Raw genomic sequence first — 26,260 nt, forward strand, 5'->3', positions numbered from 1 at the left:
ATGGCCTCGGCGGTGTTTGAGGGCACGTCGCTGGTGAACATGTTCGTGCGCGGCTGCTGGGTGAACGGCGTCCGCAGGCTCATCGTCAGCCGGCGCGGCGACGAGGAGGAGTTCTTCGAGATCCGCACCGAGTGGTCGGACCGCAGCGTGCTCTACCTGCACCGCAGCTTCGCCGACCTGCGGCGCCTGTGGCAGCGCCTCCGCGACGCCTTCCCCGAGGACCGGCCCGAGCTGGCCCGCGGGCCGCTGCGGCAAGGTGCGGGGGTCGGGCGGGGCGCGCCCGGAGCGGACCCGGAGGGGAACTTAAGCCCAGAGGGCGCCTTTCCTCTCCGGCCCGGGGCAGGGGACACTTAGACCCGGCGCCCCCGAAAGAAGGTCGCTGGGGCGCACCGGGAGCCGGCCCTGGACCCCCGAGGCACCCAACCCGTGGAGAAATGAAATGGGAGGGGAAAGGGGTCTTGGCCAGCAGATATGCGCCCCCACTGTCCACCCCCCCCCCCAGGATCGGTCACTTCTGGGGAAGGCGCGGCCTCGCAAGGGGGCACCCAGAATTATCAGCCCTGCGTGGCCCCCTACCCCGGAGCGGCAGCTGCATCCCCGCCCCACCCCGGTAGAAGGTTTGGGGGAACCTTTGGGAACATGTAGCGAGTGCCTGAATTTGGGTGGGAGCGTCGCGCTTGGCTGCGGCCCCGGAGCCCTTCCCCGGGGAAGCCGCGCCTCTCCCCTTCCCCCGCGACCGCCGAGCCCAGCGCGAGGTGCCACGCAGCAGCGCTTCCGCCCCAGCCCCGACCGGCCCGCCCGCGGCGGCCTCGGCAGCTCAGGGTCCCCACCCCAGGGCCAGGGCGCATTCGGGTTTGATTAGCTGCTGTGGCCGCCTCCTCCCTGGCCTTGACTCTTGTTTGCAGAAACCACGCTGGCTTCCCTTTTCCTACTGCCAGAGAGGGGGATGGAGAAAGGGAGGAAGGAAGAGAGGGGCTGAAGTTGAGAGGGGGATAGTGAGGGGTGGGTACGCTGAGGACCATAAAGCAGGGAAGATTAGACAGCTGAGTAGGGGCCTTCCCCCAGTGCTTGGTCACCTGCAGCGCTGGGACACTTGTTCCGCCCCCAGGCTTCCCTTTTGGGACACCCCGTCAAGCAGAGATCCGGTGGCAGTGTGGGGCAAAGCTACCCAAGCAGGACAGCCAGCGCTTCTCCTTGGCCGCCTGTCTGGCTGAGGTGTTGAGATAACCTCTACTTTCCCCTGGCGACTGTCCCCACCCCATGTGTGAATTATGTGGATAATTAGCTCAGTTCTCATGACACATGCTCTGGCAGACACATCACTTGGAAACACTCCCAAAGCCGGCAAGTTTGGGGTGAGAGAGCCGGCCTCTCCCTTCTCCAGGCTCCTCAGATTCTCACACCAGTAGCTCTTCTCCAGGTGGGGTGTTATTCAAGCGTGAAAACAGTTTTCTCTGAACTTGTTTGTTATTATCATACTTGCAGCTTACACACATGAACGTCCAGATCAGGACAGCATAATGGAGGGACAGCAGTTTATTCAATGGTTTTTTCTGGAATAAGGTAGACCATAAACAAGTTGGACTTCTTGAGTTTCCCTCTGGCCAGGTATCTGGGCTCAGGCTGAAGGTTTAGAGTCTAGCCCTTACCTGTGACCTAGGACCTGTGTCTTGTGAGAATTAAACTGCATGGTAGAGTGGTGAGAGCGGGCCCTCCGTCAATGCCCGTCGTTATGGTTACCATAAGCATCAGCTGCTTCTGCCTAGAGTTGTTATTGGTCCAGATGGTGGGGGAAGGAGTGTGGCTTCACGGTGAAAGGCCAGGTGAAAATATATGCCCTGGAGTGGGAGGAAGGCGAGGGGGAGGGATCCACCTTGCCTTGCACATACCTCTTTTGCATTCATTCAAGTTGTGCTGGGAGCCAGGCGTGGTGGCACATACCTGTAATCCCAGTACTTGTGAGGCTGAAACAGGATGATCACAGGTTAGAGTCCAGTCTCAGCAATTTAGCAGAACCCTTAGCAACTTAATGAGACCTTGCTTCAAAAGTTAAAAAAGGGCTGAGCATGTAGTTCAGAGGTAGAATGCCCCTAGGTTCCATTCCCAATACCAAAAAAGAAGAAGGAGGAGGAGGAGGAGGAGGAGGAGGAGGAGGAGGAGGAGGAGAGAAAAGAAAAAGAAAGAGAACTGGGGTCGGTTCTGGGATTGGGAGGTGTGTGGACACACTCTGAAGCGTGAAGAATGATTTATCTAGGAAGTGGGTGATTATGATAGAGAAAAAGAAGAAAGGATACAATAGCTGCCCTTAAGTGCTTAAATGGAAAAAAAAAAAGAGAACTGGGGATTAGACACATGGTGATGGGACCAGCTAGAGCAGGTATAAAGGGCTTTCTGCCATAGGGTTATTAGAACTGCTGCCATGGCTGATGACAAGTCCTGTCTGGTGGGGCCTCTTCGAAGGGCCAGCCCCACACCCCCGGAGGGTATGAAGAGCCCTGGGACCAGAGGATGGCTGACCTTGTGACCTGTCTCCATTTTGATCCTTGCTTCTCTGCCGGGAGACAATCTGGCCCTGCCCTGGTACCACCCAAGTTTTGTTGTGCCATGCCAGGGAAGTCCCATTTCTTTTTCTGATTCCTTTTAAGTCTAGGGAAATTGTTTGCTAAGCAAAATATATCACAAAAGTATAAAAGAAGAGTCTGCTTTATTCCCAAGCAGATTTATTATTTGCATAAAATGATTATCTGAATTTGCAAACTGTAAACACAAAAGGCAAGCAGATGTGTGTGTTGTATTGGCAATGCCAGCTTTTCGCAGTGTCATTTCCCTGTCAGATTCCCTGGTTTCTATTTATTGAAGTTTCTGGGCTGGGTTCAATTTGCGTCCTCTGGTTTCGTTAAAAGGGCTTCGGGAGGAAATCTGGGTTCTGAGCTTCGGCTGGTGGCGCTTGTCAGTGTTTGACTGCGCCAACCCAGAGGGGCCAGGAGCCTTGGCTCTCACTCTGCGTTTTTGAATCTGCATGCAATTAAAGGAATGCAGAGTCCTTTTCTTGGTTCCTGAAGTATTGCAGTGGGGGAGAATGTTTATGTGGACAGAACTGTAGTTTTTCTTCTCTGCACACACTGGTGTGATCCTTGGTGGTTTTCCCCTGGGCCTTGTAGGTGTGTTTGTGTGTGTGTGTGTGTGTTTGTGTGTGTGTGTGTGTGTGTGTGTCTGTGTGTGTCTGTGTGTCTATCTGTCTTGGTGACACCTGTGTAGGATATTTAAACCCTTGCATGGTACTAGACATAGCACCCACTAGCTTACCTGCCTGGCCTTCTGTTTGGGTGAGATCGGGCAAGGCTGCTGAGGGATTTGTCTTGTTTCTATCTTGTGTCCTCTTTCTTGGAATCTGGGTCTCTAAATGGAGCCTAACCTTTTCCTTTGTCATTGCCTAACTCTAGGGGAGGGAGGTAGCTCCTTCCTGGGGAAGTTATCTCTTAGTTACCAAAGTGTTCTCCTCTAGATTTTCTGTCCTTGAACACCAGTGGGGCCATGTCTTGAATTTAAACCCCCTCTATGCAATACCCTAATGGGTCAGGGTTTCCTGCCCCAGCTAAGATAAAGCTTTTTTGCTTTATTTGCATTTCTCACATTTAAGAAGGGTTGAGTTTTAGAACATAAACATTCAGAACTTCCCCACTGATGGAGGCTTTTAAACTCTTCTGGTCCTTTCTTAAGGGTACCTACTTGATTTAGGCCTGTGACATCTGAGCTGGCCTGGGCACTATGGCTGCAACCGATTCTATCTCTAAGTAGTCAGGTGATCTTTGGTTCTCCACAACTATACAATCACCATTTTGGTTTTATATTTATTTATTTAGTCAGGTAGCTACAGAGTGTCTACCATGTGCCAGGGACCATTCCAGGGACAATAAAGTAAACAGACCCCCCAAATCCCTGCCCTCACAATTCCTATATTCTGGTTGGGAGGAAAACAATGATAAACAAGATCAGCAAGCAACAGCATGTTAAATAGTGAATGATAAATGTTCAAAAGAAAAATAAGTAAATCCAGAAGGGGGCTGTGACTTTGGGGGAGGGGTTTAGCTTTTAGATAGGATGATCAGTCTCGCTGACTAGCGATCTTTGAGTAGAGACTAGAAGGAAAGGAGGGAACAAGCCAGTGGATGCCTTGGAAGGACACTCAGGCCAGAGGTCGGGTGTGAGCGGTGCCGGGATGAGCCCAGCCTCATCCTGAGATGCACGATTACCCTGCGCCATGATGAAGCGGCCCTGAGAGGGGCTACTGCAGGGAGGAGGTAGCTCAGGAGCCCAGCTTGGAGTGTGGCACTCAGCTCCTTCCTTCCTTCCTTCCTTCCTTCCTTCCTTCCTTCCTTCCTTCCTTCCATATACTTTTATTGGTGCATTGTAGTCTTCATTTAGCATTTTCTCCAAGTTAGTCCTGTAACTTGAGCCTCTGAACGGAGCGTGTGTACCTGTCTCTGTTCACCTTTGTCCCTGGGGATGTGAATCTGTGTGCACCCTATGCCTGTAAACTGTGCCTTCTTAGACTTGAGAACACATCACAGGGATTAAGGCATCCCAGATAGTACCAGAGAGGGCTGGACACCGCTATGAGTACTGGGTCTGCGGAGCCCTAACAGCTCGAGGGAAACCTGGGCTCCATTCCCAGGTCCTGACCCTGTGCACTCCATCCTCACAGGGGAGAATGCACCTGTTCCCGGGTGGGGCGGGGAGCAACTGAAGAGCCATCGAGTTTACTTAGTACAAGTGGTGGCCGCTCAGGTCCTGGGCCGCAGAGCAGGGTAGGGCACAGAGCCACCATCTCTGCCTGGCCCTCCCTGTGGTTAGGGTGCTGGGTGGGGCCCCCCTTGGCCTATGCCAGAGCCCCGCCCCCACATGGAGCTTCACACGTGGGCATCCTGCCCTCCTAACAGGCAGCTTTCACATTCTCAGGGGATCTGGGCATTTTCTCTAACTCATACCTATTTTTGACTCTCTTCTGTATACAGGGCTCTTAGTCCGGGCCCAATGTCCTATCCCAGTCATATGTAGCTGGTTCCTCCTCCCTCTTACTTCTATTTTGTTTTTGTTCTGAAGTCCACATCCCACTGCCCATCTCAAGCTACATCTGATTTTCTTGGCCCTCTTAATTCTTCAAAAATACCCTCTTGGTTGGGTTTGATTTCTGGTTCCCTGATTTTGTGCTCACAGATCTCACACTGCACCCCAGACCCCAAGTGACACCTGAGCTCCCCTCCCAGCTAGCGAAAGAGCCAGGCAAAAACTCACACAGATGGTTCCATAGCTTGCTCTTGGGTCATGGTTATTCCTCCCAAAACGTCAAAGGAAAAACTTGCTTCTGCTTCCATCAGCATCGCTGTGAACATGCTGGCAGCATCCCAGCTGTCCTTGGACTGTCTCTAGGGACATGCTTACCCTCCCCTTTAAAAACCAAGTCTGGCCAGGTATGGTATGGTGGTAAGGCTGGAGGGCACTCCCCCAGTGTGCATCTCCCCTGGGTGCCATCAATAACCCTCACCCAGGCCAGGGCCTACCCCTCCTGAGGGGCTGGAGGCAGTAGATAGAAGAGTGAGTGGGTCACTGTCAGTTGTGGGCAAATGCCATTCAACGGAACAGCTTCTTAATTTTTCGTGTGTGTGTGTGTGTTGCTGAGGATTGAGCCCAGGGTCTCATGCACACTGAGCATACACTCCCATGGAGCTTTCATGGGCATCTCTGTTCACCGCTGCCTTTCCCTGGGTCACAGGAGGCGTCCCCTGGCTGCCCTTGGTCGTCACCGTTACAAACATTGCTCCTTTGTCTTACACCAGGCCTGAGAAGCCCTGCGAGCCCTGGGTCTGAGGTCTCCCACTGGCGACGTGAGAGGCGGAGGGTGCGAGGCCGGGGTGCCCATGTACCGGCGGCCACCCTTGGCCTATGAAGGGCCCCAGGGCTGGTGCCTGCTCCCCCCAACCCCTGCCGCCCGTGCCCCCTCCCGCTGTGATAGTGACAGACACAATATTGCTCTTTTGCCAACTTACACTTGCCAGTGTTCCTTCCCATTTGTTTTGAAAACAAAACTCCTAATTATCCTCTGCAGGCATGTAACTTAGAATCAAGTAGGAGGAACACCACAGCAGCAACTGGAGGAGGGAGGGAAGGCACTTTGCATATAGTACCAGCCTCTTTCTCTCTCTCTCTCTCTCTGTACTGGGGATTGGACGGACCCAGGGACCTTCTACCTCTGGGCTATATACCCAGCCCTATTTATTTTTTTATTTAGAAATAGGATCTCACTAGGTTGCTAAAAGGCTCACTAAGTTACTGAGGCTGACCTTGAACCTGAAACTCTCCTGTCTCAGCCTCGCAAGTACAGGGATTATAGGTGTGACCACCATACCACACCTGGCTTTAATTGTAATATTTGTTTTGAAACAGGGTCTCCTTAGGCAACCGAGGTCCTCACTGAGTTGCTGAACACCTTGATATGTTGCTGAGGCTGTCCTCAAATCTGTGATCCTCCTGTCTCAGCCTCCCAGGTACTGGGATGATAAATGTGCACCCCCATGCCTGGCTACATACAGCATCTCCTAATCTCATCAGTCACCTTCCCTGCCTCCTGCATGAGAAAATGAAGGCCCTGTGAGATTCGTTGACAAACCAGGGATGCAGCCAGGTAGCCATGGGACAAGCAGGCTTGGGAGTCACCCAGCTGGGGACAAGGCCAGGTGACGGTGGGAGGGGCCAGGGTCTGGTTGAATGCACTGGCTTCGGGATGCAGACAGAGGGGATGCCAATACGGGCTCTTGTCACCTGCTTCTTGCTGTAGGACTTCAGCCAGGTTGTTCAGTTCTTCAAGGCTGGGTGCGCTATTGATACAACAGCAAAAACAATATCAATGTGGCAGGGTCGTTGAGCAGTAGTAGCCACCGAGTGCCTGGCATCGAGCTGGACACGTGCAGCCAGCGGGCCTGGGACTCAGACCGCCTGCCCTTGGCCCTGTACTCGCCAGGTCTCCTGATGAGCACTTGATGGAGCCTGTATCCCAAAAGGAGGAGCATGGGATGCTGGAGGACTAACCAGTGCACCTGACAGCTGCTCCCCACTGAGCCCTCTGCAGGTGTGCCCACATCCTTCTGGGGCGCCCCCTGCCCTGGCTAAGGAAGGAGAGAACTCACAAAGGAGCATCCCCACCCCGCCTTGGTGGGGCTCCTATGGACTCAACTGTGGCTCCGTTGGTTTAAAACTAGACTTTGATGGTTGATGTGAGTCAGGCTTGAGTTACTGTGGAATCCTGTGGCCAGGGTATATATACCTTGCCCCAAGAAACAGAACCCCCAGGCCAGGCAGTGTGGTGCAGGCCTGTGGCCCCATTACTTGGGAGGCTCAAGACAGAAGGATCACAGGGTTGAGGCCAGTCTCAGCAACTTAGTGAGACCCTGTTTCAAAATAAAAAAAATAAAGAAAGGGCTGGTAGGGTGTTGTTTAGAGTTAGAATGCTCCTAGGTTCAATCCCCAGTACAGAAAAAAAGGAAGGAAGGAAGGAAGGAAAAAAGGAAGGAGAAAATTGCTAACTGTGTAGAGGTTTTATGGCCAAAACTTATGTGGGGAGCAGTGGCCCCCTCTTCCCCTCATGGGCAAACCTTTCAATGGGGTTTATCTTGGTGCCTCGGCTCTCCTCACTCCTGCCCTCGGGAACTCCTCATTCCCCTCTCCCACCCGTGCCCTCCCCACATCTACTCAGGCCTCCTCTTCCAGGTGTGGGTGGGCGCCCTGCTCTGTGTTTTCTTAGCATCTGGCTCTACAAGGTGACACTGTGGGGTCAGCGTTTGCCTCCTTCACCCCACTGGCAGGAGAGCCCGGGAAGAGGGGTGCCGCCGGCCTCTCTCGCTGGCCATGGTGTCCCCAGCCTCTGCTCCCGAGCCCCATAGACCTGCGCTTTGGGAAGAGTGAATGAACCAGGGCTCTTCCCCTTTGGAGAGTCGAGCTTTGGAGAGGCTCCGTTTCCTCTGGTGCTTTTGATCTTTTAAAATATCAACTGGTCCAGGAAATGGCTTTTTAAAAACATTAAAAATTGGAAGAAGTTGGGGGGGGGAGTTTGCTCTTAGTGGGGAAAATAATGACGAGAACAAGAGGATTCAAGGAAAAACACAGTGAAAATTGGAAAGTTTAAGTCAAACGTGGTTTTCCTCTCCCAGATTTGACTTACTCATTCCCAGAGGCCCCTCCCCAGAGCAGGAAGCAACTGGAGAGGAAGGAAGTACAGCTTCCTCTTATAGGGTCCTGGGGGCTGCCGTCCCTCCACCTCCTCCGCCTCTTCCTCCTGCGTCCTCTGTCCAGCTTCTCATTATTGGGAAGATGTGGAGAAGTGGCCGCTGCTGGCATCTCGCACAGGGAGCCGATGGGGGAGGTGGGCCCCTTGAGTGTCACAGGGTGTAAGTCAGAGGGAAAAGCTGCCCTGTCCTGTCAGCACAGGCCAGAGACGCTAGAACTCCGCTGGAACGCCGTGGCTAAGCAGAGACGAAGGAGCTAATCATTTTTCACTTCTTAATTCTCGAATACTGACTATGTGTTTGGAAAATCGGGGGCTGGGTGGTAACCCAGTGGTAGAGCGCTTGCTGGGCCTGATTCAATCCCCAGCACCTTTCCCTCTTGCCCTAAGATACTCAGGCAGTAAGTATTGAAAAGTTTTTTTCTTAAAAAGTTAAATTATGATTTAGCCTGGCATGGTGGCACACACTTGTAATCCCAGCATTTGGGAGGCTGAGGCAGGAGGATCGCGGTTCGTGGCCAGCCTCAGTTAGTGAGGCCCTCCACAAGTTAGTGAGACCCTGCTTTAAAATAAAGAAAAAAAATAGGGCAAGGGGTATAGCTCGGAGGTCAGATGCCCCTGGGTTCCATCCCCAGACCCACACAGAAAAAAAAAAAAAAAAGTTAAATTATTTGGTTTCCAAATATTACACTCAGACTTTCATGAGTAAATCTCTAAGGCGGGGTGTAATGCAATACTAGAACACTGAACTATTGAGGGCAAGACCTTGGTTACAAAATGAGACCTAGAGATATATGTTTTCTCTCCTCCCTCTTTCTCCTTCCTTCCTTTGTTCCTTCCTTTCCTTTTCTTTCTTTCTTGCTGGAGGATCGGCTACACGGCCTCACACATGCTGAGCACATGCTCTACCACGACCTACAGAGCCTCAGCATACCTTTATCACTTCTGCAACACACAAGAGCTAGAGAACGAGCTTCTGACCCCGGCAGCACTTCCAAGCACACGGCGTTGACGGACAGATTTGTTAAATGGAAAGGAAACTGCTTCATTGCAATTTGTTATTTGACTCCACTTGAACGTTCCTTGGAGAGATGGTTCCCCCAGGCTGCCCATTGTGCACAAACAGAAAGCTTCCTCTCCTTGGAAGAGAGGCCTGGGCTCTGGCTAATGGCCGCTCGCATCTCACCTTTATTGCCAGAATCCCGGCCACAGGCAGCACTGGCGTTCGAGTCAGGCTGCCAGGGAGGAGGCGGGCAGTCATTACAAGTGAGGCAAAGTGGGGCTTCAGACCCTGCTTTCTGAGATCAGGAAACTGCATTTGTTTTTGTTTGCTTTTGCTGACTGATCTTTGTTCACTTTTGGTTCCAGGAATAGACCAGGTGTTTGTATCTGCAGAAAGCAGCTCATTCTGAAACTGATAGAACACACTCTGTGTTCTTAATTTTCAGTGCCAAAGTCCTCAGGAGAAAGGGCACCCGGGCTGCTCGAGGCTGATAGCCCTAGGTGTATGTGCAATTGACCCCCTGAGATTTACATACAAGATAGTGTTAATCATTCTTTCGGTTTCAACTTCTTCACTGCTTCGGTTAAAAATTGATAAAATTATTGTGTCACAAACTGAGGTGGAAATTAAAAACTTGAGGTTATGGTGGTGTGTACATTTTATCAGAAATTAGAAAAAAATTTCCAAGGGCTGTGACATTTTCTGGGCCGACTTCCTTAAATGTGAGGGTCAGTGAACCAAATCCTGCAGCTTTCACAGACTCTTTGCACCCCCTGCTGGCTAATACTGAAACAACAGCTTTTCTTTCAATGTTCGATTTTCTTTCAATGTTCGATTGTGAAAATGCGCAACCTTCTTAGCCACCTGCATTATTTATCATTATGATCTCAAATAGTAAAGCTGCCTGAGGTCTGAAGCCGAAACTCACAGAATTTTCTTGCCATCAACAATGTTAGTAATATAAAAAAAGTTTTAGATGACCCCAAATTGTTGTATTTAAGCCCAGTTTTGCAAATAAAGCTTACAAGTGTTGCTTAAGATAAACAAGTGAAGCCGGGCGTGGTGGCACACGCTTGTAATCCCTGCGCTTGGGAGGCGGAGACAGGAGGATCGCACAGGTTCGAAGCCAGCCTCGCTGGCTTAAGAGACCCTGTTTCTAAAAAAAAAATATATATATATATATATATATATATATATATATATATATATATATATGTGGGAGTATAGCCCGGAGGTAGAAGGGTCCCATCCTCATAAGATAAACAAGTGACATTTGGAAAAGTTACACTATTAAGAGCCAAAGGACTTGAGGTCCAAAGAAAGAGTACAACTGGGCGTGGTGGTGCACTCCTGTAATCCCAGTACCTGGGAGGCTAAGACAGGAGGATCTCAGGTTTGAAGCCAGCCTCAGTAACTTAGCGAGGCCTTCAGCAGCTTATCAAGACCCTGTTTCAAAATAAAAAGGGCTGTGGGTATAGCTTGCAGCTAGAATTCCCTGAGTTAAATCCTTAATACAAGAAAGAAAAAGGAAAGAAAGAATGAATACAAGATAGAATGTAACGGCAAAAATCCATACAACTAGCATGTTTGGGCGTGAGGGATAGCTATTAGTCCTTGAAAGGAAAAAAATAAAGCAATGTCTCACATGTGGATTCTGCTCAGACTCCATCTTTCAGGGCTTCCACTTTGAGAATTTATGAGAGTTTGGGGCCTTGACAGCAGGTGTCTGAGGTTCCCACCAGCTGTGCAACTAGAAACCTCAGGGAATATAAAACAACTAGAAATTTCAAAAAAGATCTGTTTCACTTCTTCATTGTGGTCTCAGAAGACATTGTTTTAATTTAAAAGTGTTTTCCTTCTATTTTAAATACACCCCATCGTTTTGGTGAAAAGTACTTTTTTTTTGGTGGTACTGGGGATGGAACCCTTCTACCTCCGGGCTACACTCCCAGACTTATTTATTTATTTATTTATTTTTGGTGGTACTGGGGGTGGAACCCAGAGGCTTTCTGCCTCCGGGCTATACTCCAGACCTTTTTTATAATTTATTTGGAAACAGGGTCTCACTAAGTTGCTGAAAGCCTCACTAAGTAGCTGAGGCTGGCTTTGAACCCGTGCGATCCTCCTGTCTCAGCCTCCCAAGTGCGGGGATTACAAGCGTGCGCCACCACGCCCGGCTCCCAGACCTATTTTATATTTTATTTGGAAACAGGGTTCTTAAGCCAGCAAGGCTGGCTTCGAACCTGCCCGATCCTCCTGTCTCCACCTCCCAAGTGCGAGGATTACAAGCGTGCGCCACCATGCCCAGCATTGGAAAGTATTTTTAAAACAACTGAAGGTGCGTGCTGTCTAGGGCCCCAAGAGAGGGGTAACATGAACTTGATGTTTGGGCTGTCCAAAGCCACGTGGCTGATAGTGACTCTTCCATGCCCTGTTGGGGCAGGGCCAGTGCTGGGGCCAGAAAGCAGGGCTGAGAGGCGGTTGGTTCATCTGTGCACTCTCATCCCTGTACTCGGCAACCCAGGTGTAGCAGCTGAAGCAATGGTAGCCCGCAACAGTAGCCCACTTGTAGTGCTATTAATTAGGCGAATTTCCATAAACTCACCTGAATCCATCGCTCCATGCATCTGGGGAGGGGCCGGCGCTCATTGCCATTCACATGGGAGTGCTCCTTGGAGGAAGGAGGACAGCTCCTTTAGAAAGCGGATCCAGGTGGCCAGTGTGACTGTCACCAGGAGCCAGCATGGGGAATTAAATGATTATGGTGCACCTGTCACGTCAGTGCTTGCTTGGGGGGATCCCAAGCATCATCCCTTTTCCCTTGTCCTCAGCTGCCTTCTGTTTAGATCTGAGCATTTTTACATTTCTGAGGAGCATCACTTGGCTTCCAGTGAGAAATGGGTAAAACTGTGCAAGGAGGCAGCGGGCTTCTGTGCACTTCCACGGATACGATCAAGCCATCGTGGCGGAGTCGTCTTAATGCCAGTTTACCCTCGGCAGCACTGCCCTGTAGCTGGCTCTCTCTGAGGCAGTGCTGTGCCACATCATCCTGCTGGCCTGCGAGCACTGCTGGGAGAATGTTGGGGAATTGCAGGGCTGGTAACACGGCTAAGTTCAGGTCTGTTGGCTCAGCCAAAATACTGCTGCTGTCTCCAGGGGCCTGACGGGGCCCTCTTGCCTTTCTCTACTTCAAACTCAAAAATGGGGCACAGAGAAGATGGAACAGGGGGCACGCAGTTCACTTTGAACATCAAACGATAAATGTATTTTTAGTAAGCCAGTCCTTACTTTTGCATTATCGACTGTTTATCCTGAAATTCAAATTTAACTAGGCGTCCTACGTTTCATTTGTAAATTCTGGACACCCTAACAGGTAAATCTGGAGCAGGATTTATTTACCTAAGTGTTGCCCTGGGAGGCTGCAAATCCAGCCAAGCAAATCAAAGAGGTTTTGGTTTGTCAGAAATCACGTCACCAGAGCAAACAGGCCAGGATTGCCAAGCTCTGGAGTGTTTTGAAATTGTTATACAATGTGTTACAGCCTAAAAAGTGGGTGTACACATGTTGCACACATCCACTATACAAGAGGATAATCTTTCAGAACATAAGAGTACAACTGCTGCAGTCGCGGATTTGGTGGATTTAAAGCTAGAATTCTAAGTGCCGGAGGATAAACAGAACGAAGAAGCACTTTGCGGGAAAGAGCTGCTTATTATTGTCTTCTCTTTCCAAACAGCCTTTCAGAGGATTTTAACTTGTTTTTTCTTCCTTAGACATTTTTATAGCAAGGAGGGGATCAAAACATATAGGTGCAAAGAGCAGCATTTTTACACACACGTGCGTGCGCATACACACACGCCCATGCTTTGCTTAATGACATGGGTATTTTGCAAAGCGTATCATAGATTCTGTGTGTGGGCACCACAGACTGTATTAATGTAGAGTAAGGCAGCTATGATGTTGCTTTGGTGATATTTGGGACCATTGTCATGCATGCAGTATTGCTGACCAAAATGATGTCCTTATGTGGTACATTGACTCTGTGTATGTGTGTGTGTGTGTGTGTGTGTGTGTGTGTGTGTGTGTGTGTGTGTGAAAATTATAGTACATAAATATTGAAATTCTGTTCAAGGCATTCATGGCTTGGGCAGAGGCATCCAAAGAACCTGGCACTTTGGGATTTTCTATTTTTCTTTCTTCTGCTTCCTGCGACATTCAAGAGGTGGGATGGGTCCAGAGTAGAGGGGGAGAGGGTGTCGGCCAGAGTGCTGTGCTCAGGTGCATGTGGAGACCGTGTGGACAGGGCCCCAGGTTTTCCAGTGGGTGGGTCACAGCCCATCCTGATGCCTCTTGGACCCTTGCTCCCTGGTGGGCCAGGCAAAGGAGTCTTGTATGTGCTTTAGGAAGTCAGGGGCTCAGTTTCTGGCCTGGACTCCAGTTGTGAAGGCTCCCCCTCTCCCCTGCTAGGGCCCAGACTTTCAGAAATGCCCTCCCCCTACATCTGAGGACTCACTGGGAGCACTCCCCAGGAGCCATATTACTGGAGCCCCTTAAATTCAGATAGTGTTAAGAAATTATTTTTATCTCTTTTGTAGACCTTGGCGATGAGTTGCCTGAACAATCCTTTTCCCATTTGGAAAACATAATCAAACGAGGACTTCTGAAGAATTTCTAGCGACTGATCAGAATTCTTGGACTTAGGCTTCTGTGGTCTGATTGTAGCTCACAGCGACTGTGGCATGCGTGCTCACACGGAATATGGGGAGAAGTCAGTGTCCCAGGAAATCTAACTTCTACCCCAAGGGGTCTCACGCATAGGAATTATAATGGGAAGCCCCACGTCTGCATTGCTCATGCACCCAAGTCCCCATTGAGCCAGGATATTTCAAAAAGAATATACTGTGCTGCTCAAGAGTCTTCCGGGTCTTTGGTGACTATAGTCAGTGTAGATGCTCACATTCCTGGAAGGTGCCATGAGTCATGCTCACACTGTTTTTTTCTGGGCAAAGATCTGATATTTTTTCCTTCTAAACACAGCATTTCTCTGACCTAAGAATGGGCCCTGTGGCCTGGATAGCCATGGCCAGGGAGATCCCTCCCCTGTGTTGTTGGGGGTGGCTGGGCCCGGGCCTGTGGCCTCTTGCTTCATCTATCTTGCTGGGCGGAGCTCTGGCCACATCCAAGATGCTCATCAAGTGGGCCCGAAGGACCCAGTCTGAGTTCTCTTATTCTTCCCACTCTTCACCGCACCATCCCCTTTTTGGATCCATGGTAGCAACCCCGGCAGAACCAGAAATAATTTGTTGCATCCATGAAATGCAAGATTTAAAACAAGACTTCAGGGCTTCGTGTACCTGAGGCTGAATAGTGAATACAGTCATCCTTACTTATTTGAGATTTCCCTTGCCACTGTTTCAATTACCTGGCCAAACACAATCTGGAAATATCAGTTGGAAATTTTCCGAAATAAACAATTGACAAGTTTTAAATTGCACGGCATTGCCGGGCATGGTGGCGCACGCTTGTAATCCCCGCGCTTGGGAGGCGGAGACAGGAGGATCGTGCAGGTTCGAAGCCAGCCGCGCTGGCTTAAGGGACTCTGTTTCAAAAATATAAAATAGGTCTGGGAGTGGAGCCCGGAGGTAAAAGGGCTTCCAGGAACCCCAGTACCACCAAAAAAAAATAATAATAATAATAAAAAAAATAAATTGCACGGCATTTATTGCTGAGTGATAAAATCATGAGCCATCCCATTCCATCCCACCCAGGACGTGACTCGTCACTTTGTCTGGTGTTTCCATGCTGTATATGTTACCCCCCCCCCTTTAGTCACTTAGTAGTCATCTTGGTTATCAAATCAACCATATAGTGCAGGTGTTCAAGTAATCCCATTTACTTAGCAATGGTCTCAAAGCACAGGAACAGTGATGCTGGCAATTCAGATACACCAAAGAGAAGTCTAAAGTACTTCCTGTATGTAAAAAGGTGAAAGTTCTCGATGCAGAAAGGAAAACAAATCTTCTTAAGAACTCTGGTTATTAAGAAATACAGTAAGAGGAAATCTTTTCTTTGTGAAGAAGTAAAAAGAAATTTGTTGTAGTTTTACTCTCTCCCCTCAAAATGCACAATTATGGCCAGAGTATGTGATGTGTGCTTAGTTAGTTGAGATGGAAAAGGCATTAGATTATAGGGTTCAGCACTATCCATGGCCTCAGGCATACCCTCAGGGAGTCTTAGAACTTATCCCTCTCAGATAACAGGGGACCCCTGTGCTCCAGACATCTCATTACATAGGGTGACACCAGGGCGTGGCCCTCTTGTCCTGATGCACCTGTTGTGTATTTAATTAGGAGCGTGTGACCTGCTCTGCTTTCCTGACTCCGAGCGTTTCCGTCTCTGTTCTAGGACTGGTTGCCATAAAGGATGCACACGACATAGAGACCAGGCTGAACGAGGTGGAGAAGTTGCTCAAGACGATCATCAGCATGTCATGTAAAGTACGAATAGCTGGGCGTGGAGGGGGGCAGGGATGTAGGGAGGCTGCCGGTCATCTTCCAGACTTAAGAGGCGTCCACCCTCCCAGATAACTCACCTGCCTGTTGCATTTCAATTTATGTTTTGTTTCCTCCCTGGGAGGACCAGGTGGTGGGGAAGGGTCGCAGTTATAATCTGGGGAGGGGAAGATTTTTGTGGGCTTTGGATTGTTTCTGTTTTTCTTGCCCTGGGGACAAAATAGAAGTAGAGGCCAGAGGAGGCGTGGACAGGAGGGGACACAGGTCCCTCTCCAGCTGTGGCGGTCTTGGCTTTCTTCCCTTTGCTCCAAACCTGCCCTCCTTATTGAAACGAGCATGGAAGCCATGGGGAACGCTGGCTTCTCGGCCACAGATGATGGTGCTTGGACTTGTCTCCCTTGAATTTTATGAGCTTTGCAGAGGACTAAGGAAGTGGACCTCAGAGGCAGGCGGAATGGCTTCCTTAATTCAAACTTTGTCTGGCAAATGGGGAAAGTAGATGCAGCTCACAATTTGTGGTTGCAGAAGAAGTGTGAAGAATTGGGCACATGCAAACCCTTCAGAAATGCCAGTCATTGTTTTCCTCATTCCCATCCTGTCCCCGAGGCCTCGCATTCTGTCCACGTAGGGCCCTGAACTAAGCGGCATTGACGGCAGCCTTAGGGGTGTGGGCGGACGCTGGAGCTCTGAACAGCGCCCCGGGGTGCTCACCAGGCCTAGGGTCATCTTCTCCCACACCAATATGGGGCCAACTTATGGGGACTTTTCATTTTGGGTAATTATTGTTTCTTCCCAGTATTCTAGGTCAGAAGTTGTACTCACCTTCTTTGAAAGATCTCCTTTGGATCAGGTGTTAAAAAATGATAATGTACATAAAATTCAACCCAGCTTTCAAAGTCCAGTCAAGATATCAGGTAAGGGCCATGGCGATGGTGGCTTGGAGGGAAAGTATTGCTGTTGGTGTTCAGGCCAGCTTGTTGTCTTCGTGGCTGGGCATCCCTTTTATCCTTTGTTCTCCAGAGAGTCAGTTTATCAGAATTGCGTGAAAATAGTGGGTGAGCCCCTGGTCCCCAATTTTTATTAAGCAGTATATTCCCTGTTTATTGACCAGCAATTTATACTTTTCCTATTTCCAGAGCTATTTATTTGGCATATAAATCGGAACTTATTTAAGAAATAGCATAATAATGATGAAAAATTAGCAAGACATTTTAAGCAAACTGTTAGAGTCAGTAGTCCAATCTACTGCCAGGTTCGCTAGCACACACCTGTAATCTCAGTATTTGGAAGGCTGAGATTGAAAGATCTCAGGTTCGAGGCCAGCTTCAGCAACTTAGTGAGACTCTCAGCAACTTAGCAAGACTGTTTCAAAATAAAAATATATAAATGAAAGGGCTAGGGGTGTCACCCAGAAGGTAGAACCTCCCTGGGACTAACCCCCAGTGTATGTATATGTATGTGTATATATACATATATATTCAATACATGAATATATATATATTGGTATTATATATATATTGTATATATATTGAATATATATGAATATATATGAATATATATATTGAATATATATTGAATATATATGAATATATATATAGGTATTATATATATGAATATATATATTCAATACATGAATATATATATTGGTTGGAATATATATATATATCGTAAGATATATATATATCTGCTATCGTAAGATAATTTTTATCTTGTGGCCTTGGCTTTTGGGCAGCCAGGACAAGGGAAACACCTAGCTTGAGTGCTGTTAGCAGTGACACTGGACTGTGCCATCTGGCACTAAGGGTCAGCAGAGGTCAGCTGCAGTAAGATGGGTGTCCACAGGCCCTCATCTTGCAGGGCTGGCAGAGAGCTCTGGATCCCCATTGGCTGTCAGGTCAGGTTTCACATGGCATAGCCTATAGCGTGAGGATGCTCTGTCCTTCAGTCTGGTGGGAAGAGCCCTCATCTCTCTGTGTTGCTTTATTTCCTTCCAATGTGAGAGCAAAGAGCAGCAGGATTTTCCTGGGGCCTCATGTCATGGGCAGGACTGAGATGTTGCTTTAGAATGACCAGGGCTCCAGCACCGAGAGGACAGCCCAGAGCTGTGCAGGGCTGCCTCTCGGGGGCAACCCCTTGAGGTTGACAACGTGGAGCATCTCCTGCACCATCTCTCAGTCCTGCTTTTATTAGTAATGTGAAGAAGCACGTAATCCCTGTCTGTCCTCAGAAGTAATGAGATGAGCTGGGCGTGGTGGCATACGCTTGTAATCCCAGCATTCGGGAGGCTGAGACCAGAGGATCGCGGTTCTCGGACAGCCCCAGATACTTAGTGAGGCCCTCTGCAACTCAGTGAGACCCAGTTTCAAAATAAAGAATAAAAAATAGGGCAGGGGGTGTAGCTCGGAGGTTGAATGCCCCTGGGTTCCATCCCCAAACCCGCAAAAAAAAAAAAAAAAAAAAAAAAAAAAGAAGTAATGAGATGAGGCTAAAGGGGTAAGTGCAGAGCCCCACACTGGTTCTTTGTGACTTTTCGTAAGGACCGAGCACAGATCTCAGCCTGTGGCTGTGTCAGCCTCTGCCTGGCCTTCCCATGTGACTGGACTGCAAGGTCCAGGTCTAAGAAGGCAGGGTCTTGACCTTCTTCTGCAAGTTGAGACCCCAGGCCATGCAGGATGCCAAGCCCAGCCTTGGGTCTGAGAAGCGGAAGGGCCACTGCTTGTGCTGTGGCCCTGTAGGGTCACTCGGGCAAACTCTGCCCCTCTCTTACCTTCCAGGTTAATTCCACTCATTTGGGAAAACGCCCTTCATGGCTGAAACCCGAAATACCCTCTTTCCCTACCCAAGATTTCTTAATGCCTTCTTATGCCAACATAGCATGGAGGGAGGCGCAGCCACGGGCTAGGGCACTGACCCTCTCCACCTGCACCATTTAGGCAGCGCCCAGGCTGTGAAGGCCCCGACTTTTCAAATGCTGAGATGGCTGTGTGGCCAGGGCTCCACTAGATGGCGCCAGGCACCAGCCGTGGTGAGAGCCCAGTGGCTGTGCTGGGGTCCAGCACCGCCGATCAAGGCAACCTTCAGCCCTCTTTGCCCCGTGTTAGTGTTAGTCTGAATGCTCATCAGATCTTACGAAAGCAGAAATCTAAAGTGTTCTCTGCCGTCCGCGGGAAGGCAGCATAAAAGGGACCGTACATCTTAGTCTTCATCTGCCTGCGGCTCGTTGACGGACAGATTCCAGCCACAAAAACCTGATCATTCAGGTTTGAGAGGCCTGGAAATGAAGTGTGATTTTAGTTCTCCTTGGCCTGGCATTTGTACAATCTCGACCTTAGTTTTTACTATATATGGACAGCCCACTTATCCAACTATTAGAAAGGCGTTGCTTTGGGTTTTGTCCTGTTGCTCGAGTGTATGGAAAATGTAACAGGAGGGAGGATTTGCGAGCGAGGAGAACTATGCTCTGAATGCTTCCGAGGCTGAGATTAAATGTCTGCTGGGAAAAAAAAAAAAAAAAAAGGAAGAGAAGAATTAATGCAGCGACGGGGCGGTGGCAAAGGAAAACTTAGATCCGGCAAAGAGACAGAAAAATTGCCATTAGCACCACATGCACAGTGGTAATTGTTGCAAAAAATATCTGTTAATGGACAGACGCTAAGGTTAGTGGGTGACAGTCTGAGGAGAAACAGGATTTACACAGTTTTAAGACCTTGCCCCCTCCCCAAGATACGTATTAACTTTATTTATTTATTTATTTATTTATTTATTTATTCTACCTCTGAGCTATACCTCCAGCCCTATTTTTTTTCTTCTTTATTTTGAAACAAGATTTTACTAAGTTGCAAGGGCCTCATTAAGTAGTAGTGGCTGTCCATGAAATGCAATCCTCCTGTCTCAGCCTCCTAAGTACTAGGATTGCAGGAATGCACCACCATGCCCGGCTGTATTAACTTTAAAGGGGAAGAGAGTAGCCTAATTTTGGAGACACCTGGCAGAAGCCTTCATACTCGGATCACTAGTAATAGGACCTGTGCACATCATGTGCACCCCTCACACCCAGAAGAGGCACTGAAGAGGACATAGCATCACTTCTATGGGAGTCTTGCTGCAGGTGCATCACCTCGATCTAATCCCTTGACTCTCAGCTTGAGAGAGATTCCATAAAACAGCTCACCTGCCTCCTACAAGTGTTACAGACTAAGAATGATGGAGGCGTCATCAGGGTTGTAGGAGACCAAGGCTCAGCAGCTCAACGCGTTGAGGGGTCCCCGATTGGATCATAAACAGAAAAGAGAAGGACATTAGTGGAAAAACTGCTGGCAATTGACTGTACAAGGCCTTTAGTTCAGAGCATTGTTCACATATTAGTTTCCTAATACTATCCTTATGTAAAATGTGCACACCTGTAATCCCAGTACTTGAGAAGCTGAAACAGAAGGGTCGCAGGTTTGAGACCAGCCTCAGCAACTTAGCGAGCCCTTCAGCAACTTGGCAAAATTAAAAAGGGCTAGGGGTATAGCTCAGAGGTAGGATGCCCCTGAGTTCAATTTCCAGTACACCCCCCACCCACAAAATGTGGATGTTAGGAGAAATTGAAGGAAATATGAGAACTATTTCTACCGTCTTTGTGACTTTTTCATAGTGATAAATCAGCTTAAAATGAAAAATAAAGCACGGCTGTGCTTCGTGTGAAACTATGAATGCAGAAAGGTAGCTTAAAATGAGCTATTTCATGGAGTCAGTCATGTATGTGATTAAAGTAATTAAATTGGCCAATGACTTTTGGTATTGGTACCTAAATTGGCATCTAAGAAATTCATGTTTTAGCTATGTCTGAAGATAGGCTTCAGGTGTTACCATTTTTCTTTAATAATAACCTTTTTCAGTTCTTTTACTTTGCACATGTTACAGCAGACAGGAAGACACTGCCAACAGTGTTGGCGACAATTACAATTGTTTGAGTTTCTAGCATTTGCCAGATTCTTTACAAATATCACCTTGTATAATCAGTATGTGTGCTCTGTGGGAGGGGAACTGTTAGTCCCACTTTACAGATGAAGAAATTGAGAAGGAATCTGTTTCCTGTGCACAAGTAACAGGACTGGGCTTTGAACCAGTCCAACCCAAGTTCAAAGTCTGTGTGCTTTCCCTGAGCCATAGGCTCCTCAGGACTGACCTTCCACACTGCACAAGGTCCGGACGTGCTCAGTGCTGAAGAACCTTGTCACAAGCCAGTCTTTCTTGTTATCCCATAATCCTGAATCCCAATGCAAATTTTTGCTTGAAGGTACGAGTCCCTAGGCCATGCCACCGTCCTGTGGAAACTGACCCGGGGAGGAGAGGTGCATTTAAGCATTTGGTGGCCTAGGTGTACACGGAGCTACAGGGTTATTAGCAGAGAGGGTCTGCTTAATCACGTGGTCTCTGCAGTTAGACACTTGCTACAGCTAATTGCTTTCCCCCTTTCACACACACACACACCATTTTAAACTTTGGACAGCTACTAATTTGTCCAACTCTTCTTAAGACATTTTTTTCCAAGTGATGGAATAAATAAAAATATAAACTGACCTCTAATCCATGCTCTATTTTCAGCTAGCACAAGGCATACAGAAACCACACATGTTTTCTGTTTCTAGTCTGCTGTGGCCTGAAACTTGTTTATGTATGAAAGGGTAATTTGCTTTTCAATAAGCCATCCCTTTCCAAACTAGACTTTGGAATGTGGGTTCTGAAGGTTGTGCAAACCCACCAGCTGCATAGACTGCTTTGCCCCAGGGTTATTCCAGATCTGCGGCCAACAGAGAGTGGAGGGATCCAACCAACAGCCAGACCTTATCAGGGCCCATTGATTGTGAAATGGCACTAGTTTGAACAAGGTCACTCGGTGAGCTAGGCTTCCAAGCATAGACAAACTTTAGTGTTCTGAAGAGCTGTCTTTGTAAACAATTAAGTCACATTTATGTGCACAAGGTTTTCTTTTATCATAGCCATTTAGGGGAGGCTTTGTTACAAATCCCTTTTGAAGAGATTGGCAAAGATTCCATTTTTCAAAGCTCCAAAGTTCACATTCAAGAAGGATTGCGTATGTAAGGTAATGCTGCAGAATTTGGTTCAAAAATGATTTGCGGTGGTGACATCTGTTTAAAATTGTAGGGACTCCCCCACCCTGCAATTCCTTCTGAAAAGGAGCAGGAAAAAGGGGACCGGGCTGTCAGCTAGCTGTGGAAAGGCTGCTCCCAGGTTTTCTGTGCTCCCTCAGATAGACAGATTTGGGTCAGAATTGATTAAAAACAATAAAGAAAGTAGTTCTGTGCGGCTACATCTTTTACATTCAGAGGCAAGGGAAGCTGAACCTCTCTTGTTAAGATTTAGTAATTTTTCAGGGTCTGCCTGCTCAGCCAGACTTTTCTTAGGCATCTTCCTTTTGTCCTACTTACACCTAGAATTGCAGTTGGCCCCAGAGTTACCGGAGCAACTCCTTGTTGGTTTGCAGAGCCCCTTTAAGACTGCAGCCCCATCAGAGTGGAGCAGGAACTAGCCACCATCGGGTGTCCTGTGGGGCGTGACCAATCCTGAAGGAGCCCTGGGTCACGTGCTCGGGACTTTCTCCAGAAAGTCCGGCATGCATTTTAGCAATGTCTTGGTTCATCTAATTGATGGCTCATCATTGTGATCCTATAGGGATGAGGAGGGAATCTTCCATTTTTCTTTCTTCGTTTTTATGTAGTTTCCCTAATTCTTTCTCTCCGTAAGAAGAGAAGTTCAAAGAACTGAAAACCAAATAGCTAGAAAGATTAAAAATAAGCAAGGAGTGACTATTTTAATTATACAAAAAAAGCAAATCCATATTTAAAAGAAATTAAACTATGGTAAGGTGTAAGAACGGAAAAGAAAAGGAAACAAAATAATGAAGGCATCAGATTCCCAGTAGCACTGTTGGTAGTATGTTCTTCCAGGGTACATGGGCCAGGAAGAAAGGAAGGCCTATTTTGAGCAGCATGTCACCATGGATTTGGCTCCAAAGAGGGTGGTAAATCCTTGCTATCTGAGAATGCACCAGAGCTGTGGGGTACATTTCAAGCATGCCTTTTACAGTGGGATGAGCCTGATTTGATAGGACAAAGGTGTCCCTGAGCAGAGGACAGGAAGTGAGCCATGTCTCAGGGAGGGGAGGACTTCAAGGCCCAGGAGAACTCATAATAGTCACCAGATCTGTTCATCTATTTAGGGAAGGGACAGAAGGATAGTCTCTTGGGAAGTATAAATAAAGACTTCAGCAGATAGAAGAGTCAGGCCACACTGGGTTCTTATACAGTTGGCCCTCAGTATCTGTATGCCTCAATTTCATGGATTCAACCAATAATGGGTAAGAAATATTACATCTGGGCAATTATTACTATTATTATTATTATTATTATTATTATTATTATTATTATTTGTTGGTACTGGGGTTCCTGGAAACCCTTCTACCTCCGGGCTACACTCCCAAACCTATTTTTATTTGGAAACAGGGTCTCTTAAGCCAGCAAGGCTGGCTTTGAACCTGCGCGATCCTCCTGTCTCTGCCTCCCAAGTGCGGGGATTACAAGTGTGCGCCACCACGCCCGGTGTTCCATCTGATTAATTAAAAAAAATTAAATCTGTACTGGATATGAACAGACTTTTCCTTGTCATTATTCCCTAAATGATACGTGTAATAGCAATTTACATAACATTTACATTATACTAGGCATTATACACCATCTAAAGCTGATCACATTACAGGAAGATATGTGTAGTTTATTTGCAACTACTAAGCCATTTTATATATGGAACTTGAGCACCCCTGGATATGGGTATCCTTCAGGGTCCTGGAACCAATCCCCTGTAGACATCAAGGGACCATTGTACTTAACTGGACAATCTGCTGTGATGGAATCCAGGAATTTATGAGATTTTAGAGTTAGAAGGATGCTTGGAGATTATCTAGGACAATTTTGAAACTAGTGGAGAAAACTAGTCCTAAGTCTGTGGAGTTCTTCTTGGAGCTCAGCTGTCCAGTCCAGACCCCTAGCCAGATGCTGGTCACACGTCCTCCATCCCAGCTCTTCCAGCCATGGATGAACTTCTACAAACTAATGCCATACAGTGGACATAGACATAGAAGAGTTGCTTTTCTGAATTACCAACATCAGCTTAATGGTGGGGGGGGGGGGACCAGCGTCTATACAGAATACATAAAGCCAAAAAAGTGAAAGCCACCTATTTGATTTAAAATACACGCTGATCTCATTTGGTCCTTGTAACAAGCTGAGGTAGTAGACGCTGTTCACCTCATCTTGGCCACGGGGTAAGGTTGAGGACACCTGTGCGATGTTGCAAGTCACTGTGTGACAGATCTGTCTTCAAACCAGGGCTCTAGACTTGAGGCCAGTCCTCCACCCCTGCTTTAAATCCACGCGGAAGGGCGCACTCAGAACGAGAGCCCCTCTCTTCAGGCAGACACGCCTTGGCTGGCAAGGGGTCAGCAGACATGACTCCCACAGGGGGCGCCCCTCCTTCTGCCTGGCGGAGCTCTGGAATGAGCCTTCAGGGTACAGTGTGGGAGAGAAAGGGGGGCAATGGGTGGAGAGGAAAGTAGAGACATTGGTTCAACCCCCATAACCTCAAACGTGGACTTCTTCTAAACTCACTTACTTTACTGCTTTGGTTTTCAGAAATCATGAGGTCCAACGGGTTTTGTTTGGCAAACACAGAGACCATAGTTATTGACCACAGTATACCAAATGGAAAAGACCCGCACCTGGGTGTGGATCCAGCAGAGCATTTGTAAGTACACGGATTGGAATCCGGCTTTAGGGAAGGGGCTCCGAGCTGTGAGCCATGGCCAGGGCTCGCTCCCCTATGGGGCTCAGAGGGAGGAACAGAGGTGAGCAGAGGCACCCAGCAGCTGAGTCCACCTCTACTTAGATTCTTTAAACGTTTGCTTCTCCAGAGTCTGAGACCTTAATTGAGCCACCTTGTGGGGAGCTGAGTCCCTGGCTTGAGGGGGCACCTAGGAGACACTGCAAGACTCCAGGGGCTGGTTTGTGGAGGTCCCTGAGGGATAAGACACTGTCTGCAGGCCCAAGGCACAGGTCTGAGAGGCCCACACACCTTGATGCCGATGCCCAAGCAGTTCTGACTTAGGGGAAGGTGTCACCGTGCTATCCTCACGTCAGAGGCTCACAGCTGGAGCCTGGCTTGGAGGCCCTGTTCCGTGGGACAGAGGGTGTCGCCTGTTACGATGGGGTGGACAGGCAACCACACCGTGGGCTGCTCTATTCTTTCTACTTCTGATCATAGGACTCTTGGCCCCAACACATGCTCTGGGAAGCCCGGCATTTGGGGACTAGGAGGCCCAGCAGCTTCTTACAGAATTCGCAGAGCAGCAGCTCCCCAGACTGCGTGAGGGGGACTCACACCTTGGCTTCTCTCAAAGGTGCCGCCTCTCAGCACTGTGAAACTGGGGATTAAGTTTCCAGCCCATAAACTCTGGGGGATGCATTCTACTCATAACAGTCCTTCATACACTTCTTTCTGTGTTAGACGTTTTAAAATTTGGAGTCTCTTTTTTGACTCAGGAGGCCACCTATGGTTTGGACAGACAGTAAAAACAGTTCTTAGTTCACAGGGGATAACTACCAGGCGGATACTTAATATCACTTTACCTTCCTTTACATTTGGGGGTACCTATTCTTTGTTCAGTTCCCCTCAACACCATGTAAGCTGTCTACATTCAAATATGCCTCATCCTTCAGAGCCTGACTCAACCCCAACCCAAAGGAAGACTTCCCCACCAGAAGGACTCTCCCTCCCTGGTCCCCTCGGCAGGAGTAGGCTCCGGCTCCTTGAGGACTTCTGGCTTGGTTCACTGCTGGCCCCTAGAGCTGACCATGTCTAGCCCCAAACAAGAGAAGAAAATGATCACTCCATCCATGTCTGAAGGAATGAATTAGGGCCTCCCTAACTGGCGGCTAAACAGACACAGATGGCTGTCTCGAAAGCAGTAAAGACCGGAAGCTCTGAAGGTCTTCAGAGTGGGATTCATAGCGCCCAATTAGTTTCTTACCAGGCCTCTCACTACAAATCCTAAGCATGTCTGGAAAAGACTGCACCTCAGCTCCTTGGCCCCTGCGCAGCTCAGATGTTGCCCCTGAGAGCGCACAGGTCACCTCCGCCCTTCCTTCCCCTCAGCGGGGGCTCCGAGAGCCGGGCTCACCTTGCTTTCTCCTATTGCAGGTTTGAGAATGGTGGGGAGTTCACCTCAGAGCTGGACGATGGCGATGACCCTGCGGCTTATGTCACCAACCTGTCCTATTACCACCTGGTCCCCTTCGAGACGGACATTTTGGACTGAGCCTCTCCACCAGGGCTCCTCCCCTCAGCCCGTGACTGCACATCGCTGCTACCCACTGCTTGGCCCGATGGCCAAGGCTGCCACTCAGC

General features: G+C 48.5%; 1 protein-coding gene across 2 annotated transcripts; it reads left to right on the forward strand.

Moving 5' to 3' along the window:
- PXDC1 (PX domain containing 1) lies at positions 1 to 26,171 on the forward strand (the record flags this gene model as incomplete). Of its 2 annotated transcripts, XM_080709786.1 has the most annotated exons (6): positions 1 to 256; positions 15,687 to 15,778; positions 16,590 to 16,778; positions 17,193 to 17,208; positions 24,490 to 24,601; positions 26,054 to 26,171. In XM_080709786.1, 6 exons carry the CDS (start codon positions 1 to 3, stop codon positions 26,169 to 26,171), a joined length of 783 nt encoding a protein of 260 aa, XP_080565912.1. The 2 variants fall into 2 exon arrangements, with proteins under 2 accessions (XP_080565912.1, XP_080565913.1); XM_080709787.1 differs by lacking the exon at positions 17,193 to 17,208 and having other exon boundaries at positions 16,590 to 16,707.
- Positions 26,172 to 26,260: the final 89 nt, after the last annotated feature.

This window comes from Muscardinus avellanarius (genome assembly GCF_963383645.1).
Source record: "Muscardinus avellanarius genome assembly, chromosome: 14".
Classification (NCBI taxonomy): domain Eukaryota; kingdom Metazoa; phylum Chordata; class Mammalia; order Rodentia; family Gliridae; genus Muscardinus; species Muscardinus avellanarius.